Source organism: Brassica napus, chromosome C2, assembly GCF_020379485.1.
Source record: "Brassica napus cultivar Da-Ae chromosome C2, Da-Ae, whole genome shotgun sequence".
In the NCBI taxonomy this organism is placed as follows: domain Eukaryota; kingdom Viridiplantae; phylum Streptophyta; class Magnoliopsida; order Brassicales; family Brassicaceae; genus Brassica; species Brassica napus.
In genome coordinates this window covers 4,573,405-4,590,254 of record NC_063445.1, presented here as the reverse complement: position 1 = coordinate 4,590,254, position 16,850 = coordinate 4,573,405, and the positions used below count along the sequence as shown (strand labels likewise).

Here is a 16,850-nt window from a genome sequence, read left to right as displayed (position 1 = left end):
TTGTCTATGCATATATATTCCCACATCACATCACATCATTGTTATGTCGCTGTAGAGAGATAGAGATATGAAAACCGAAAATGATTTAAACTGAATGTAGAATGGTCCTTGGTCCTTCCTAAAAGAATAGCTGTAATTGGACTCTATATGACTGCGTTTTCAAGTGGGCCACTATATATTTAACATACCGGATTCTAATTTGGTTTGTATATTGGTGGCTTAAACCTGTAGATTGAGGTTTTGTGAGTTCATACTATAAGAAATTTCTGATTTTTAGACCGAGTTCTTATATAGTTTGTTATGATCGCACATAACATAAATAGACATAAATTAGTTTGGTTTCCTATAGGACGTCCTTTCCTATATATACATTGTCCGAGGACAAAAAAAACTAAAGTATCTTTATGTCGATTGTTTTCTCATCGTTGTTTTGATTCTGCTCTATTCTCTCTCTTTTTTTTTTCTTAAAATTTTTTACTTCACTTTTTCTCTTTGAAATTTATTTTCATGTCTTGGACACTAAAACGTTATCTTTTTTTCTTCGTTCTTTTCATTTATCGGAGAATCATTGATATTCTTTTGGTTATTTTAATTTGTTCGCTACAAAGCAAGGTAATTCACATGCAAAGCATCTCCATTCACGTGTCGGCGAAACGTAATTCAATAAAAGCGACAATGAAAATATTAATTTCAATACCCATGACAACTTATAGAGATAAATTTCATTAAACCATTATTTATACGAATCCAAATTCGATTTTTTCAATCTCTCTTTACACATTAGTCCTACTTTTCAAATACTAACGATCCCGGTTTGTGTTGACGTAAATTTATCTTTTTAACCTTTTCTTTAACCGGGGGAATTATGTGAAACTCCAAAAATTATTTGGAAGTTCATAAAGATTCAGGATTATTACCAGTAAAACAGTTATGATTGGCTAAAAAGATTAGAATAGCTCGAACTCTACCTTTAAACATACACAATGACGCAAATTTATCATTTATCAATGTTATGCCAATTGTTTGATAAAACAGTTAAACATACCTTTAGACTAATCATATGACCTACTAAAACCATTTAACGTTAAAAGTAATATAAACTGATATATTTATACAAATCAGAAATACGTACTTACATAGTAACTTTCCTCGATTTAGTGAAAATAAAGCTATAATTTAGTAAGAATATTTGGCTTGTAGTGCTCAACAAGCAGCAAAAATATTAATTAAAATTTCTAGAACACGTCCGTGCATGCATGGCACGTTTGCCGGAGAAGGTACAGGCGGATGGTCTTGCATGGGAAAATCGTAGCCCGTCGTTTTTTTATTCTGATGTTCTGCCTTTTACAATGAAATCATCATCTTATAATTGCATCATCTAAAGCTGTCAACAAATATATAATTTTAGATCTCATCTTTTTGTGAAAGAAAAGCAACGAGAAAAGAAAAGTTGCTACCTAATTAATATACAATGTCAGGGGAGAAATCGTGAAGATTTTGGTTCGAAACCCAAATTTTGAAAATCTCTTTCTTATAGCTTTTTCGTGTGTGAAGATTTATCCATTGATACGCGACAAGCTTTCACATTTTTTCATTTAAAAGGGCACATTCTTTGTTAAAGAGGGATTTCATTTGCCTACAAATTAAAGAAAGTGTGGCATTACGTCACAAACAGACAGGGGCGGTCCTGGGCACAGCGGACTGAAACACCGGCTTAGGGCCCCCAAATTTTTTTAAAAAATTTACATAAGAAGGGGCTCCTAAATTTGTAAAAAAAAAAAATTTATAAAACTCTTACTAAATTGTTTTAGGCCCCCAACATCTCAGGGACGCCCCTGCAAACAGATGATTAAATATTAGCTTTTTCACGAAATTAAATTTTCATTTCATACGTGGCACTTATCAAGATTAAGAAACTTTAGTCTATGTAAATGCTACCATGTCTAGCTATTATAGTGGATGAACTCATCTCTATATATCTACAAAGTTAAAGATAGAATAAACGATAATCTAGCCTTCCTTTAAAATTTACAAGGTCGAAATAGTCTCCAATTTTTACTATCTCCAAATTAAGTAAGAGATCTTTCTATGACTGGTTAGATTCTAGACCAATTTCATTAAATTGATTATTTTCAAACTATATATACAAAGCAAATTAAAGTTCATTTTAGCTGATAGTATACATGCAGATACAAACAAATTACAACTGAAATCATTTCTTTTGATATCCAAACTAGCTTTACGTTATCTTTATGGGCATGTGAGCTTTTTCCAAAAGAAAAAAATAAATAGAAGACAAAAGAATCAGAATCTCTCAACGAGGAACACACGAAAATATATGATTATCAACAAAATAAAAGAAAAACATACACGTAGAAATGTATTATTTTATTAAATTTATATACCTTGAATGGTTGGTGAAGCTCAAAACCTTTTTCCTTGATTCTTTTGTGGTAATTAAGAAGAGAAGAAAGAAAGTCAGTGACAAAAAAAAAAAAAGAAGAGAAGAAAGAATCTGATGCCCCAAATCTGTTAGTCTTGTTACCTTTTCTTTCTCTCGAAAATTGGCAAATGAAAAAGATAACAAGTCAAAGTAAATCTCACGAGACTCAACGCGTTCATACATTTCGAAATGGTAAATGATTATCCATTCATGATAATATAGAGACTAACTAGTACAATTAACTATAATACATGTCATGGTCTCGAGCTTCAATCATTTAAATAAATACTTTCTCTATATTTCCATTTAAAACGACCAGCTATTGTTAATGTTACCTTCATATATACCTCACTATTCCTCTCGCGTGCTATATAACACATGGTATTGATATGGACATCACCTAAATTGCCTCCCGTCGACATCTTAATGTATAGTATTATTTCCGTTTTGAAATTGTTGGATATCGCTATTAACGAATTGTCCAAGTTAAAATAAATATTGTCTCAATTCTGCATTTATAATATGAACGTTGACTGGAAAGTCTATGCATGTCACTATTGTTTCAATAAAATTGGGAAGATTTTTGTTTATTTAATCTCTTTCGTAAATGTAAGTGCATAGATCATTCAAACAGTCCAAACCGAGTTGAATGGTCGATAGGACATCAATATCTAGTAGGAATTGTCCAAAAGAGGGTCATAACACAATAGAACCACGGGCTGGCTCCTCAGGAATGGTGGGTGATTGATTTGATTATAATTTATGTGTTAATTATTGGAACAACATGTGAATTGAAGTACAATCCTTTCAACGTCTACCAACCGTCTGCTTTTTATCCTTTATCAAAAAGACCACAAATTACAGCAATATTTGTGGAAATACTAAAAAGAGAATTCAAGTGACTTCATGCACTATCGCATACATGAAGTTGTATCCCAGTCGAACTAGAAACAACAGGGCCAACCCGATCCTCAAATTCATGGGTTAGAATTATATATTACTAGTCCATATATTAAAGGAGTTTCAGAATCAATCCTCACGGGTTAGACGAGCGATTAACTAACGATTTAAAAAGCTTTTATATAGCTTAGTTACTTAGGGACGACCTAAAGAACAACTTTCGTGACGTAGTTTAAGTCCAACACTGTGACAAAAAAAAAAAAAAATTTAAGTCCAACAATACAATAGGTAGTAAATGGATTCTATTTATTCCACTACTATTTACAAAGCATATGTAATGAAAATCTACTCGATCTTTTTCACGAATAGTCAAATATAAATAAATGTATAGATTTTTATTTTGAACAAAAAGAAGAACGTATTTCTTGTGAATAGAACTTCATAATTGGACAAAGACTCAGAGACCACCTTTTAATTTTAATAAATAAAAAAAAAACAGCTGATTTTATTGGGAAAAAAGTAAAATTACAAAGAAAAGAAATATATAAAAATTACATTAGACCAACGTAACTTACGAATACAAAAGTACAATAGGAGGTCAAGGAGCCCTATTGAAAATCTTTTGACCCGGTGAAAGGATAGCCATGGGATCATACATAGTTTTCCTGTCAACGAACCTCGACCATCGGTTCCCAAAATGACGAATCCATTCCTCTCGAGACTTGTAGTGAGGAAGATATAGCTTGAAATCTATTCCCTTTCTGACACACCATTGAACAATCTCCTGGTTTTGAGCCACCATTTTCTCGAACGACGAAGTTTTAGCACACGTCGGCACGAATCGAAGCAATGCCACAATGTAGAATATCTCTCCTTCAGGTAAAACCACGGATGCACGGTCATCCCACCTGGTAAAAAATCCGACCAAATTGTTAGCTAATCATCCATATATATTCAATACCACAAAATAGAAGAAGAAAATCTAAAATCAAGGGCACATCGGTCAAAAGAGAGTTATCTAGAAGAATAAAAATAAAGTTACGTAGAACTCGGTCCCTTCGCACGCGGTAACCCCTCGAGTGATTTCGTCTAGAGTTTGTGCTTTGTTGTACAAGCAATGAAGCAAATCTCGTTTTGACATAAGGTAAGAAACAGCTAAAGACGAAACTACCCTCGGATCCATACATAACTCAGTAAAGTACAAAGGACTTGGAAAACAAATGAGATCAGATTAGTACAAAAAAAACAAATAAGATTAACTGAAGCTTTAAGTGGGTCCCAGAAGCGTATCTTTGTCCGCACAGATTTTTATCGTTCGTACACTCTTTCCCTCGCTAACCTTAACGACGGTTGCAATACAACTCCGTCACCCACCCAACCGTAATACCTTATAGTGTCCTATCAACACTAAAATATTCCTCGATCTCGCCTATAAAATCTAAACGAGCTCACTAAATTCCAATGCAGAGGGGGTAGAAAAAAGACACGTGTGGCCACATTTTTTTTTTATCACAGTCACACGTCTCGCGACTTGTGTGTGGAACCTTTTAGCAAGACTAATCATCAGAGGTGCTTAACACGTACTAAGGAACAAAAAAACTAACTAGACCAATCTTGTTCTGATAAGTCTTTTAGATAGATAGATTGGCTTGTCGAGGGAACCCTTAAAGCAAAGGTTATAGAAAATAGAGAATTTGCATCCAATAACCAAACAAAAACCCAAAATTAACTAACTAACCAATTTTACACTCTCTCTCTTATTTTTTCTTCCTATCTCTCTCTACCCTCTCTTTACAAAACTAATTTTCTTTTTTTTTTTGGTTATTTCACAAATAATCCCTAGAAAATATGGGTCCATGATAGATTTGGGTAATATTCACCTGCTTCGCAAGAGTGGATAGACCAACATGGGCCCTCCGACTCCGTTCTTGGCAAGTTCCTTGAAAACCGTCCGATCAAATTCCCCGATGTCACGTTTCGACACGAAGAGGTTAAGCCAAGGGTGCGGCGTTTCCCACGTGCCGTTCACCTTCGCGATCTCCTCAGCTCGTTTTACCCTCAGTAAAAAGTCAACGTAAGGCAAATCCACCTCGAACCTCAGTCCCTCAACAAATCTCAGCCGTCCGATCAATCTCTCCACTCTCTTCAGAACACAAAATGAAAAGGTCAGCCAGGGCCCAGGGGTATTTTAGTACATCTGCTTCACTATATACAGATAATTCCACGTAAAAACGATGTCTAGATTTCTTAAACCAAATCATCAACGCTACTTGAGAACGTTTGCAATAATATAATTATAATTACCGCCTGACCAACGGACATGTCACACGTATGTGTCCTAACCTAAATAATGGAGTTTGAAAAGCCTATAGTGATCTAAAAAGATGGGGTTTCAATGAGAGAGAGACAACAAAAGCAAAAAGGAATGAGAGAAAAAAATGAAGATAAATGTCGTTTTCGTAATAACGTGGGTTAATGGAAGAAAATCATAACTTTATTTCTTGTCAGAAAATCCAAAATGGAAGAGATACATTACCCAATGTATGGTCAGTTTCATATTATGCAGTCAGACAAGAGACTGTATAATTCTCTTTCAACACCCTATTATATTTCCCTATATCTTTTTTTTTTTGAATTTTATGTTGTAATCATGGAGGTCGAGAAAGCTCAAAGCGGTCCTGTATTAAATACGTGTCGAATGAATGTTAACGGGTCAACTTTACACTTATTGTAGAGTTTGTGTTGCCGAAGTTACCTTGTCGACGGTTGAGTTGGAGTCGGAATCTCGGTAGTGGAGAGCTAGTTCAAGGCAGTAAAGAACCGACCCGGATGATTGTGGGAGTTGGGTCGGGTCAAAGTCGTGGTCTGGGTGGAGTGGAACTGTAGGCCATCCGTTGACAGGGTCATCACCGTTGACAAACACAAATCCCTCCACGTAATCAAACGATGACTCGTCCTTCTGACTCACTAGCCACTCGGCGTCCCGAGTGAACTCGTCGAACTCGGTGTATACGATTCTTATCCACCTCACCTAATACAATCATTTTATAACTAATTTTCACTACTAAATAATTTTTTTTTTTTTAAATACATCATTCAGATATAATTAAGATTATGAAATATTATTTTAATTTTGGAGTTTAAAGTATTCACCATATCAGGTGCTGGCTGTAGCAAAACCCTAGCTCTAGTGATGATACCGAACTGGCCAAGACCACCTAAGACAGAGAAGAAGAGCTCAGAGTTCTCCACCTCCGAGCAAGTAACGACGTCTCCATTTCCCGTCACAACGTCTAACTCCGTTACATTTGACGTCTGTGGCCCGTAACGGAACGCTTGTCCACCAACGCCGGCATTCGACAACGTCCCGCCTACCGTCAACCCGAGGTAATCAGTCCACGACCTAGGCGCCAAGCCATACTCCGAAACGCACCGTTTCAACACGTTTTCCCATAATGCCCCTCCCGAGACGTCGACAAACGCACCGCTGGGCAAAAAACCAACCTCGAAATGATTCTCCGCCGTGGAACGCATGTCTAAGACAAGCCCTCCTTCCGCCATGGCCTGGCCGTTGATAGAATGGCCGTTTCCTCGCGCCGCCACCGTGAGTTTATCGGACCTCAGAGCTGCTCTCACCGCTCCGGCGATATCCTCCGGTCCCACGGGTCTCACCACCGCAAGAGGCTTCACGCAGTTCATGCCACCGAAGTCTTTCCCGGCGATATCTGCTGCAGCACCGCCGCATAAGATTTCACCCTGGATGTGGAGTGACTCGGAGACGCCATCAAAAGATTGTCCGGTGACGGAGGCGGCGTCGGCGTCGTTATCCAAGAAGTATGGCTCTATGTAAGCTATCATTGTGTGTGTGTATGTGTGATTTGCTATTCGTATATGGAAAGCTTTTAGTTTTTGGAATTGGAACCAAACCTTTTTTTGTTTGTCTGTGGTGAGAGAAGCTTGTGGGTTAGCTATAAATAGCGACTGAGTTTAGCTTTAGGAGTATTCTTTATTTAACTGTATTCAATTTTTAATTTCTCCGGCCGTTGAAATTAATATTTTTTAATAACGTCCTTTTATTTATTAATTAAAACGAAGATATTGGTTTTAAAAACGTCTCCCAAAATTGTCAACACTGAATTATGTGAAGATAACTAAAGGAGGAAAAAACAAAACAAAAGAAAAAGATTCAACGATTCTTAAAAGAATGGTTAAAGGATTCTCAAAATGTGTCCCGTACCAAAAAAGAAAATCTAAAAGCAGAAAAATCTAAGAAATTTATTATGTAAGAAAGTTTGGTCTTTATGTTTAGACCATCTCAAATTGAATTGATTTACTATATATTTCACTGTAAAATAGATTAATTTTATAATAGAGTTAAATTATATTCTAATGGTATCCTGTTTTAAAATAGAAAATAAAATGATGAATAAACAAAAAACAAGTTATTTTATTATAAAGTAAAAAATAAAATACTATTAAAATATTTTTACTTTAAATTCTATTTTAAAATAAAAATAGAGTGAAGCTGAAGATCTATTATGCATACAATGAGCTAGTTAAAATTATTGGCCGGATAAAATAGAACTGGATTTAAATTAATTTTTCTATTAACATCACATACTTAGTTCTGAATTTAAGATTACTTCAGATCCATAGTACAATAGCAGGCCCTAGTCTTTTTCTTCCGACGAAAACGTATGGGCATAGATTATATGTCACATGTATATGAGAATCACTCTAGCGCATAATTTGTCTTCGTACAAATTCCCTATATATTATTTGAGAAGCATTATAACTTTTTTCGTATCCACATGTCATCACTAGAATGATTCTTAGAATCCTTAGAGAAATAGGTTGGTCCATCTAAATATATAATAAGATTTTTATTAAACTAACCATAAATACATTATTAATGTGATGCATTACTTCCTTAAATAAAATTACGGAATTGCCTAATATGGCTAAAGTATATATATGACAGTTAGTTATTTTAAATAATAAAGATTTGATAAAAATAAGCGTATCTTATATTATATTTGTTTAATTTTAAACTATTAAAATAAAATTAAACAATCATAGTAACCATATAATAAAAATTAAATTTTTTCTTTATTTGTTATATTTTGAATTTTTAAAAACGAGTATAAATTACTAAAACTGTTAAAAGTTTCACATTCAAATTTTGTGATCCATGACTTAAAATTTTTGTTATGACATGATACAAATAATTAAAAAATATATAAGTTGAAAGTTTCATTTAACAAGTATTAAAATAAAAGATATAGGAATATATATATATATATATATATTTATATTAATCTCACAGTTAAAATTTTGTTATTAGTAATTTAAATTTTTTTTACTATAACAAATACAAATGATAAAAAAATGAGCAAAAAACATCATTTAGTAAATATTAATATTAAATACTATATATATGTTACTATTATTTAAATTTAATTATATACCATATCAAATAGGAAAAAATATTTTTTGGATTAATAAAATTTATTTATATGTTTGCACCAATTTAATTATACAAGTAATAGTTACTGATTTTTTAATTATTCAATATATATTTATTATTTCATAATATGTTAAAAACATATAATATATAAAATATAAAATAGTTTATATGTATAATGTTCATTCTGCGCAAAACGCGGATCTTAACCTTGTATACTTATATGTACATAAAGATGATTTCGCATTAATTCTGCATATAACGTCCTCTGATAGCCTAATAACATATGTTTATATTAACAGTTTTAAATATTGGAAAGGATGACATCTATATTTGTAAATATTTCAAAAATAATCCTTATTTTATCATAATATTTACCAATTAGTACCACTGAATTGATAAATATTAACTAATTGTTTTGATAGACTATTCTTTATCCAAACTTACAGAATTTAATTAAGTAACCAATAAATTATTTATATTATTAGATTACTCTCTAACCAAACTTACTAAAATTACAAGTTAAAAACTATATGTCTGTCTATCTATCTTATTAAAACATAAATATATTTTATTTTGGAAAGATATATTTATTAACATACATAAATAAAAAAATTGGTGTTTTAGTTATAAATAAATATATCAAAAATGATTACTATAATTAAAAAAATTAGTTGACAACTATGTTATATAACATATCATTTGATTGGTTTTATATCTAACCGCAATATGAGAAATCTACAAATTATAGACAATTAAAAACCGTCAATCTATCAAAATGCTATATATTATAAATCGGACAAACATCTACGGACACATATTTATGCAACCATTACATTAATTTAAAATAATACTTTAACAAGAATAAAATGTTAAAATGAAATCTGAACATGAATTTCTTTTTTTTTTTGGTGTAAATGTTAAAATTTATACCATTTTTTAAGAGTTTACATTGTTGTGTGACACAGCTTATTACATAGAAGGATAAGAGAGAAGAGAGTGAACAAGAGAGAGTAAGAGCAAGCAAGAACAAGGAGGAGCGTTAACTATAAGGTGATATGAACCAAAAGTACAGCTCAAGCAACGACGGGGAAGGAGTTGACGCCGTGGTTCGAGACAAAGACAGTAGCCTATCTCGCATAGCACGATCCACCACTCGGAAGAACGCCTCTTGAGTCGAAGACATGCCTTGGAAGATGCGGCCATTTCGCTCCCGCCAAAGAGAGTAGATTATGACTTGGCTGAGGAGCTTTAGTACAGCAACCGCAAGAGGAGCCTGGGGGCCTTGCATCTGGTGACATAGCTGAACGATCGCTGCCAATGAAGCCGGGGGAGTCGCCATGTACCTGCCACAGAAACGAGTCCAAGTAGCAGCCGCAAAGGAGCAATGAAAGAAGAGATGACTAATTGATTCATCCGCTACAGAGCATAGAACACAACCTGGTTGTACAGATAATCCCCAAGAAATCAAGCGATCTCTAGTTGGTAGCCTTCCAAGGAAAGCAGTCCAAGAGAGAAATGAGCATCGAGGAATTTCCTCTTTGAACCAAACCACCTTGTACCAGTCCACTAATGGACTGTGATCTCTGATCCTCTCCCACGTGACGCGAGAGGAAAAAGATGGCCCGAAGCCACCAGACTGATTCCTCCACAAATAAACATCGCCACTGTTTGCTGCAGAGGGAACCGGCATTGTAGATAGGATTATCTGAAGAGTTTCAGCTATCTCAGAGCACGCCGGAGGAAGGTTCCAATGACCGTTGCTTACTGCTTGAGAAACAGTAGCAGTGAGAGGGATCCTTAGTGATCGGGGACCCGACGTACCAAAGAGGAGGTGCAGTGGTCCGAGCTCAGTCCAGTAATCAAACCAAAACGAGGCCCTGCTACCGTCCCGCACGGTACATCGGAGAAAGAGCTGAACTTCTTGCTTCAGTTGGAGCATGCTCCGGACAGCACTTGAAAATCTAGGAGAGTCATTCATCAGCCAAAAACTTCCTCCCCTAAACCTATTATTTATGAGCCACGGAACCCACAAGGACCCAGAGCCATAGAAGAACAGCCATAATCTCTTCAATCTGAAGACCATCTCAAAATCTTCAAGCTTCCGTAGACCAAGACCACTCTCAGATTTGGGTTTACAAATATTTATCCAGGAAACCCTTGCCCCTGCAGCTGAGGTAGTGCTATTTTTCCAGAGAAAACCAGAGCAAAGAGAGTCCACTTTGGCATAAAACCATTTCGGTAACACAAATACTGAACTCCAAAAATTAACCATGGCATAGATCACAGAGTATATCATAGTGACTTTACCAGCAAATGATAGGAACTTTACAGTCCAAGACTGTAGTTTTGAAGTTATGCGGTCCAGAAACGGTTGAAGTGTAGCCCTAGAGATCTTTTTTGGACTAAGAGGCAGGCCAAGATACCTTGTGGGAAACTCCCCACGCCTAAATCCTGACAGGTCACTTAGGACCGTGAATTTCTTGCTACTACAAGTATACAAGATCACTAACCTACAGAAAGATGTCACTACTTGTGATGCAGTTTTTCCATTTTACTTTACCGGGTTGAATGTGGCATCCGGCAGAGATGCCTTCAAACCTATAGTTAAGTTGTGAATTTCTATATTAAAATGAGTAGAGAAAAACGTTAAAAATCACAAAGTGAACGAAATAGAATAAAACCTGCCTTCAAATTCATACCAAAAGTTCAAAAAAAAAATATAAATCAGTACCATCATCACCTTACTAATGGGCACGCAGAATTTTGTAGTCATCGTGGACTCTAACAAGTTTGACTTATTAATCTTTTTTTTTTTGGCAAATGCATGTTCGATTATATGATTTATAATTGCTTAAGCAGATTTAATAATGCAAATGGACTGTTTGTCTTTCATCTTGATAGATATATTATTGTATTCTCAACTTTAGCCGATTAGGTCAAACGTACATTTTTCTTCTTGTTAAATGTATGTTCTTCACAACAACAACAAAAGTAATCTGGTTACAAATTCCACTATCATATTCTGTTATGAAAGGTTAGATAAAAAAAGGGATATTGATCCCTATGGGCTATGGGGTGATAGGTAAATACTCTGAGTGTTTTCTACCGCTCATATTTTTTTCTACGACTCCTTTAATTTACTAATCATACTTTAGGAAAATAATTTAAAGTTTAAAATAGAAAATAAACTGGTTTTGGAAATCAATTTTTCTAGAACTTTAAGGGAATGATTGGAAAGAGATCTACATGCCGTAGACAAACCATTTTTATTTCTAAAGCTATTTTGTAAAGCAATCATGCTTGAACTTTGAAAAATAAATTTAGAGCAAAAATTATTTAGCGCTTTCAATATCTTTGAAAATATCTACAGCAAAAAAAATTAAAACCACACACAAAATACTCACAACATAATTTATAAAACATAAAACTTAAAGCCACAACACTAGCCAACCTATAAATTTATAACAATAAAAGCTACGGCTACGCAGAAAAATTTATAGCATCCTTTATATACTAAATTACAAGTCACTTGAGCAATCAGATTTTGACAAATGTAATTATTTTACAAAATTTTAAAAAATTAAAGATTAAGAAAAACCCGATTAAAACACGTTCTATTGATTTTTCAAACTGTAAAAGAAAAAACAAGTTCCTATATTTCCTCGGACTATCAAAAGTACACATGAACACGTTTGATTATAAAGATCAGTAACTCCCATTATCAACTGCTCCATCTCCTATATAACATTCAATCAACTATATTTTTTTTTCAAATATTTTCTCTTTGTCTTCTTCTTCTCTCAATGTTTCATTTTTAGTTTTACTTTGTTTTGATTGTGGTACCGAGTTATTCTACTATTACTCTTAGCACTTTTCTATATTTTGCAGATTAATTTTCACAGAGGAATGGAAAACAAGTCTTCTCTTCACAAAATTACCATCAGAAGTTTGAAGTTATTCTCAACATGAAAGAACTTTTTTTGTGGAAAAAGGTAAACACATTTACATTTAAAATAATGGTAACTAAAATCTGTTTAAAAAAATGAAACGTAGCTTTGTTGCCATTTCTTATATTCAAAGAGATAAAGTTCAAGCTTATGTAAAATATAACTCAATTTTTTTTCATGGTAATATAGCTATTTTCCTTTTATATTTATGTTGATATTTATTTTTAAATTAAATTGTAGTTTACAAATTATCATAATTTTATTGTTTCATTTTGGTCAACAGTTCTATTATTTTATGTTTATTATGTTATACATGAAGGGACTTAATTATATTTAAATAAGTATTATTTAAAAAATTAAAAGAAAATATATTAGTTGACAAAAAAAAGCAAATATATTAACTATAATAGTTATACCATATTTTGTGCGTTGGTAACTTGGTATATATCTTAAACTTAAAACTTTTTTTTGTCATCATATCTTAAACTTTTAAGAAAAACAAGATTTCCAACATGTGCGAGGTATTCCTTTTTCAAAACAAAATCATAAAATGCATGAATTTCTAAATTTATGTATCAGTGTGTTGTCCATATTTAGAAAATAGGTGACTAAAACAATAATTTATTTTAATAATAATTATAATTTTATGATCAAATAATTTAGAAGATAGGAATGTACCCGTGTGCACGGGAGGTAATACTAGTATATTCTAAAGCAAAAAACAAAAGCGACAACATTTACCTATCAAAACCCATAATCTATTGATGTAGTAGTGTGTTTACTTGTCGGGAAAAAATTAGAGAGACATAAATCTGTTAAAAATAATATAATCTCGATTTTTTTGTATGGATACTTGGTTTGGTTCTGTAGAATTTTGGATAATCTAAATAAATAATACCGGGTGAAAGAGACATTTTTGTTGGTTTAAATAGTAAAATCGGGAACCACCAATTGTTTCTAATCTTTTTTCCCTCTCTAGTCGTTTGTAGTTTTTTTTTTCTATACAAAGAGAAATAATTAACTTGTTATAAAAGTGAGGTTAATGTTTGCGATGCCACTAAAGCCGTTGCCTTTAATTTTCTATTACAAAAAAAAAAACTGAAAAGCTTGATCACTAGTTTATTCTTAAGTCAACCGGTCGTGTAGGCTGATTAATATTATTTAAGTTCCTGAACTAAAAGCATGATTAATGAGAAATTCTTAATATGAAGTTTTTAATAGAATATAAGAAACTGTTTGTTAACTTTTAACTAAAAAAAACTAAGAACCGGTTCTTAAATTAACGGTTTTTAAATATTTTATTTAAAGCCAAGAGTCGGTTCTTACCATTTTTAATTAAAAATTAAGAGACGATTTTTTATATTCTGTTGAAAACTTCACCCTAAAAACTCTCTTTAATCATGGTCTAAACTGCACTATTATTTATTTGTACATAAATTGATTAACTAGCGTAAGTCAAGAAACTTTACATTTTCTTTATTGTTGATTTATGTATAGATTGAGTTTTGATTGAGGACACCCGACGACGTTGGGTTCTAGAACCAGACCTTATCTCTCCCTCCCGTTATAAGATTTTATATCTGCTTTCGTCAATCCTTTATTTGCTTAATATCCATGAATTGTCTATTTTTCATTCAATTTCCCTATTATAAACAACAAATGCTTTGGATTAAAAAACAGTAAGTGGCCAGCACGCCCATCTGTAATTTTTGTTTGGCATCTTTTTAATCAAAAAATTGTATTTTAAAGGAAATTTTGAAATAATATTACAAAAGATAAACAATATTGAAAACACATTACTGATGAGTTTATGTTGCAAAAAGAGTGTAATGGCTAATAGTGGGGTGATTGGAATTAACTGTAACTTTATGTTTTTTTTTCTGTAAAATTTAAGCTATAGATTTATTTGATGTAGATTATTTTACTTTAGCTTTGTAAAACACTATTTAATTGTTGTGGAAATTAAACTCTCTATAACCATATTTTAATTTTGTAGAATTTTTTTTATTGTGAGATTTTTTTAAAAAGAGGAAAGTTCGATTAATTGATATATATAGCTCTAAACCAAATTTTGGTTGTCTACAACATTTGCAGCCGCAACCAATGACCCCCACTAGTAACAAGTCCGAACCCATATGTCTGGAAATGCAATGGATAAAAATATTATTGTAACTTGTAAGTATTAATTTAACTACTTTGCGGAAAACACAATGACACGCACATTCGTTATTACAATTGCGCAGATTGAACATCATCAGATAACTATGTAGGTAAAAAAACGGCTACAAAATATACATTTCAAAAAATATTTAGTTTGAGGCGATGAAGAAGATGCAAAAGGACAGTACATGGAAACGAACGTGGGTAACAATTGAATGCAGTAATACAGCGATGGAGCGGTGATAGCTAGTGGTGCCGTAGTATTTGTAGTAATAGTATCCGTGGATGATGAATTATCATCACCCATCGTTGTAGTAGTATAGAAGCGAAAATATGTGTTTGTTTAGAAAAATATTAAGTCCAAAATTTTATTGCTCTAATACCATGAAATATATTGTGAAAGTGTGTGTTTATTGACGAGTATATATATACAACATATGAGATCCTTAAGTTAGCTAAAGGTACAATAGAGATAAGGCTAAATCATATTAGGAATAGGAAACTCTTCGTGTTTATCCCTTTAGCCATGCTCCAATGAAGTATCCCAGGATTCTCATTGGCCCGACATCTTCTGGTTCATGTCCATTTCTCCCAGGCCAAACCCCATTTTACTTCATTAGAAGGTGAGGTCATAAACTAAACCAACTCAAATCGAATAGCCTGAAACTCACTACAAAACTTACATTTTTCATTTAATATAATCCCAAAGTCTACTAAAAGTATATGATAACTATTAATTGGTTTATATTAAAACTGAAAATCATTTAGATCCTGGTTCGATATATAAAAACAAAAACTGAAACTAGAACCGGAACCAAAAAGTGTTGTCAACGACATTCAGACCGGTACATACCTGATGAGGAGGCGGTTCTTCCCTGGACGTACGGTTCCATGATGTCAACCTCGAATGGCCAAATGTTGCCCTCTGCTTTTTCGCTTCTAGCTAGACTCCAATCGTGCATTATTCTCTCTTCCACAGGCGACAATATCGTATATGAATCCTAAAACACATCCTAAATTTCTTTATATGACCCATGAATCTTACCATATAAAATAAAAGTCAAGAAGTAATATAGTGACTTTGACAAGCTCCATCTTGTTCTTAAGTTCTTCTTCCTCTACCCCATGTCCCATCAGCTCCTTAACTCAATCTTGATTACCAATTCTAACCTAATAATAAGAAACAGTTTCATTGTGAACTTTTTGCTACCTTTTTGAATAATGAGAGGTTTTGGGCCAAAGTCAGTACTGAAACCACAACATGTAACATTAATTTTGTTTCACGTGGTGTGACTTTTTAGGTTTTAGTAGGATGCTTTTCCAGTGGAGCTAACTGATACTTGGTTATTTTCTACTAATTGATTCAAAGCAAAACTCACTTGATCAAAAGAAGTGTTTCTTGGAAGCCCAAGCCGCCCTTAGTGATACACATCTGTAACCGGTGCATATAAAACCCGTCGTCGGTGCTTCATCAATCATCAACGGAGAGCTCGTTAGACGTCTCACTAGAGTTCCTCGCTGGCGAACAGATCATCCGCTTCGTGATTAACGGCTTCCGGGGGAAAGAATACGTGCTGGTGGACGGGTTCGCCGGGAATGTGCACCAACGACGGTTGAGTTATCGTCATTCGTCGATAAGGATTCCATGGCGTTAAATGGTTATAAATTAGCACAGAAGAGAAGATTTCCAGTTTTGATCCTTCAAAGTTTACTTGATATATACGAAACTGCGTCAGCCAGCCATAGAAAGTCTTCAATATGGATAGTGTCCATTTAATACAATACGAAATAAATAGATTCAGTTGTTAGAGTTATCAACAAAGTCGTTGTAGTATAGTGGTAAGTATTCCCGCCTGTCACGCGGGTGACCCGGGTTCGATCCCTGGCAACGGCGTTATTTTTTTTATGTCCACAACAAAAATAATACCATTTT

General features: G+C 33.5%; 2 protein-coding genes and 1 non-coding gene across 3 annotated transcripts; 1 reads left to right on the top strand and 2 right to left on the bottom strand.

Annotated features, from left to right (window-relative positions):
• Positions 1-3,828: 3,828 nt before the first annotated feature.
• Positions 3,829-7,355, bottom strand: LOC106384861 (cytokinin dehydrogenase 7). Its single transcript, XM_013824775.3, has 4 exons — positions 6,497-7,355; positions 6,099-6,374; positions 5,224-5,486; positions 3,829-4,251 (listed from the first exon to the last, which is right to left on the bottom strand). The coding sequence occupies exons 1-4, from the start codon at positions 7,199-7,201 to the stop codon at positions 3,942-3,944; spliced, it is 1,554 nt and encodes a 517-aa protein (XP_013680229.2). The 5' UTR covers positions 7,202-7,355; the 3' UTR covers positions 3,829-3,941.
• A 2,494-nt stretch (positions 7,356-9,849) lies between these two features.
• On the bottom strand, positions 9,850-10,788 carry LOC106362484. The gene has a single exon (XM_013802380.1). The coding sequence runs from the start codon at positions 10,786-10,788 to the stop codon at positions 9,850-9,852; it is 939 nt and encodes a 312-aa protein (XP_013657834.1).
• A 5,951-nt stretch (positions 10,789-16,739) lies between these two features.
• TRNAD-GUC lies at positions 16,740-16,811 on the top strand. Its single transcript has one exon. It is a non-coding gene; the product is annotated as a tRNA-Asp (tRNA).
• Positions 16,812-16,850: the final 39 nt, after the last annotated feature.